Source organism: Daldinia loculata, assembly GCF_022478755.1.
Source record: "Daldinia loculata strain CBS 113971 unplaced genomic scaffold F4817scaffold_28, whole genome shotgun sequence".
Classification (NCBI taxonomy): Eukaryota; Fungi; Ascomycota; class Sordariomycetes; order Xylariales; family Hypoxylaceae; genus Daldinia; species Daldinia loculata.
Window position 1 is genome coordinate 1 of NW_026054882.1, and position 3,311 is coordinate 3,311.

The following is a 3,311-nucleotide window of genomic DNA, read 5'->3' on the forward strand; positions in this document are numbered from 1 at the left end:
TAATTTATTTAATTTATTTAATTTATTTAATTTATTTAATTTATTTAATTTATTTAATTTATTTAATTTATTTAATTTATTTAATTTATTTAATTAATTTAATTAATTTAATTAATTTAAAGCTTTTTTATTATTATTTATTATTATTTATTATTATTTATTATTATTTATTATTATTTATTATTATTTATTATTATTTATTATTATTTATGATTTATTTTACATATTTTTTTAATTGTTTTAATTATTTTAATTTTAATTGTTTTTTATATTTTTAAATTTTTTTATTTTTTTAATTTTAGTTTTTATTTAATTATTTTCATTTTTTTAATTTTATTTAAATTTTTTAAATTTTTAAATTTTTAAAGTTTTGTTAAATTTTCTTTAAATCTTTTAAAATTTTTTTATATAATTTTTATATTATAATTACTTTAAATAAAGCGTTAAAATTAAAACAAAATTTAATATTTTATTAATTAATATACGTTTTAATTTTTTAATTACTTTATTAATTTTTTATAAATGTAATGGTTTATACGTTTTTTAATTTTTTATTAATTACTTTATTAATTTTTTATAAAAATAATGGTTTATACATTTATTAACTTTTTATTAATTACATTATTAATATTGTATAAATTTAATAATCCGTACATTTATTAATTTTTTATTAATATCACAAGGCTAAAACCAAAAGGTGTCATTATTGAAAGATGATGTTCTGGGGAACCCAGAACATTAAATCACTACAGCAAGGCTTTGTTTATATACACAAGAGGATGAAGGTCCTGACTCAGGTACTGAGTCATGATGTTATTTGGCGGACCGCTAGATAACATCGTGACGCATGTCACGGCCGTGACAATTAATTTTTTATTAATTTTTTATTAATTTTTTATTAATTTTTTATTAATTTTTTATTAATTTTTTATTAATTTTTTATAATAATTTTTTAATTAATATAATATAAAATATTAAACCTTGTTTTAAATTAATTTAATAATAAATTATATATATAAATATTATTTAAAAAAAATTACTTTTTATATGCAAATAAATCACGTATTACCACGTGACTATCTTTACGTAATAACATTTTAATATAATGATTAATTAACATTTTAACAAATATAAAATTTAAAAATTAAATGTTTAAAACATATATATATTATTTTATAATTTTTTTTAAATATTTCATTTTGTTAATTTTATATTAAAATATATAACTTTTACACAAATGGCTTTAATAACGGTGGTTTAACTTAAAATTGTTAATTGTATTTTACTTTAACAATTACTTAATCGTGCATATCGGCTGTTTGATAATATTATACAAAGCCATTCTTTAAACCAAATACAAAATGGTTCGTCTTGTAAATAACCACCCCAGCCATAATAGTATCCTTTTTCCTTGTTGTTTTTCCTTTTCATATTTTTAATTACTGTCGTAACGCATGTCGCGTATCGCTCAAAGCGTACAGCCTCGGAACGTAGTGCAATTCTCATCCCTTGTTCTACTTGGGGGTCCATATGCCATCGGGTAGCCTCAAGATCTTGAGAAGCAAGTCTTTTCAGCTCTTCTGCGAACTGACGTTCTTGAATCATGAGACAAGTCATCATTAACCGCCAAGGCATAGTCACTCTTGATCCCGTTCGCCGTTCGTGTCCCGTGTAAATCTTTGGCAACCCAAACCGGAGTACCGAGTGAAGCAGACAAGGCTGTTTATCTATCTCCGTTTCAACCCTGTTTGCACTCCGATCCAATGTTTTTTCCATCCAAAACCTGTCAAGTGCGTCCATATGCAAGAACTTTCCTCCGACGCGGATTCGCAAGCATCGAACTGGAATTCCCCCCTGTGGCGTGGCAAAGACAACACCGCTTTTGTCAGGCTTTTTGTGTTTGAAGATAGCTTGTGTGTTATCTGGGGAAATGTTCGAGAACGGTATCCATAATACGTACGTTTTGAGATTGGCAAAGTATTGTAAAGGGTGGCCGACTGACTTTATTGCATCAAATCCGCTTACAGGAACAGCGAACTCAATTTTGGTGAAAATGCGGGTTTTAAAAGCTTGCTCGGTAGCTTCCTTGAATCTTCGAGAGACTAAACGACAAGTAAACCAGGCGTTCCGAAAATCCTGGTGTTCCAAGCTCTCTATGATCATAACTTGAAGTTCAAATGGGAGTGTTTCCCACTCTGCTTTCTTGATTGGCTCATGCTTGACTGGGTCGGCGCTGACCTCGTGGTCGGGGTTAGCGTTCTGGGACATGTTTGGGCTTTGTTGGGTAAATCCTGGTGCTGTATCGATGTTGGTGGATCTAGAAATATGATGGTTGGCCTGGAGGAGTTGGGAGGATGATGGGCTTGGTACATGAAAGTTATTCTTTTCAAGACTGTCTGAGGTTTAAATATGCATATCAACGTCGAACTTGTTACACCACCGCTTTATCCTGTTCGGATTGTGGTAGGTAGTTAGGGAGTTTTTGTGTCAGGCGAGAATTTATTCAATGGCGGATTTCATCTCTTTCGACCTGTACCATTACACATTCCCCACATCTACGATACCTGTCCACGAAATGGATACTTAGTCAGTATTAGTAATGAGAATGCTGGAGTAATAAGTGTGAATGAGTGACGACAATTAAACAAAAGCTGCTGGAATATGTAGGGTTAATAAATCAGGTGGCTGGTAATATGCTTTATACCTGTAGTTTATATATAATAAATATATTTATTTAGTTTTTTTAATAAATAGTATAATAATATAATATATATATATTTTATAACTTACGTTTAATTTTAATAAGTTATAAATTTGGAAATTTATAATTTAAATTATATAAATAATTGTTTAATTATTTAATAATTATTGTATTATTTAAACGTATTTAATTTAAGCTGTTATAATTTCCACTGCGTAATTAAATAAAAAACGGTTTTATTTTTTTAAAATCTTTTTTTTAATATATAAAAAAATGGATTATTAAAGTTAATAACGTTGGGGTTATAACAGTAAAAAATCTTTCATTTTTTTATACAATTTTTTTATTATTAATATTAATAAAATTATTTATAAAATATCTTTAAATTAAAATGTTTAATAAATTAATAATAATGTTAAAATTTACTTTATTTTAATAAATATATATTATAATTATATTAAAACTTTTAATATAACATTAAAATTAATAATATAAAATTATAAATATAAAATAAAATTAATATTATTTTAATAATATATTTTAATTATTATTATTAATAAATAAATAATATGATATAATATAATTTTAAAAAAAAGTTATTATAAAAGCC

At 25.0% G+C, this 3,311-nt stretch overlaps 1 protein-coding gene across 1 annotated transcript; it reads right to left on the bottom strand.

Moving 5' to 3' along the window:
* Positions 1 to 1,287: 1,287 nt before the first annotated feature.
* F4817DRAFT_316396 (uncharacterized protein) lies at positions 1,288 to 2,268 on the bottom strand (the record flags this gene model as incomplete). Its single annotated transcript, XM_049300673.1, has 1 exon — positions 1,288 to 2,268. The coding sequence occupies one exon, from the start codon at positions 2,266 to 2,268 to the stop codon at positions 1,288 to 1,290; it is 981 nt and encodes a 326-aa protein (XP_049158411.1).
* Positions 2,269 to 3,311: the final 1,043 nt, after the last annotated feature.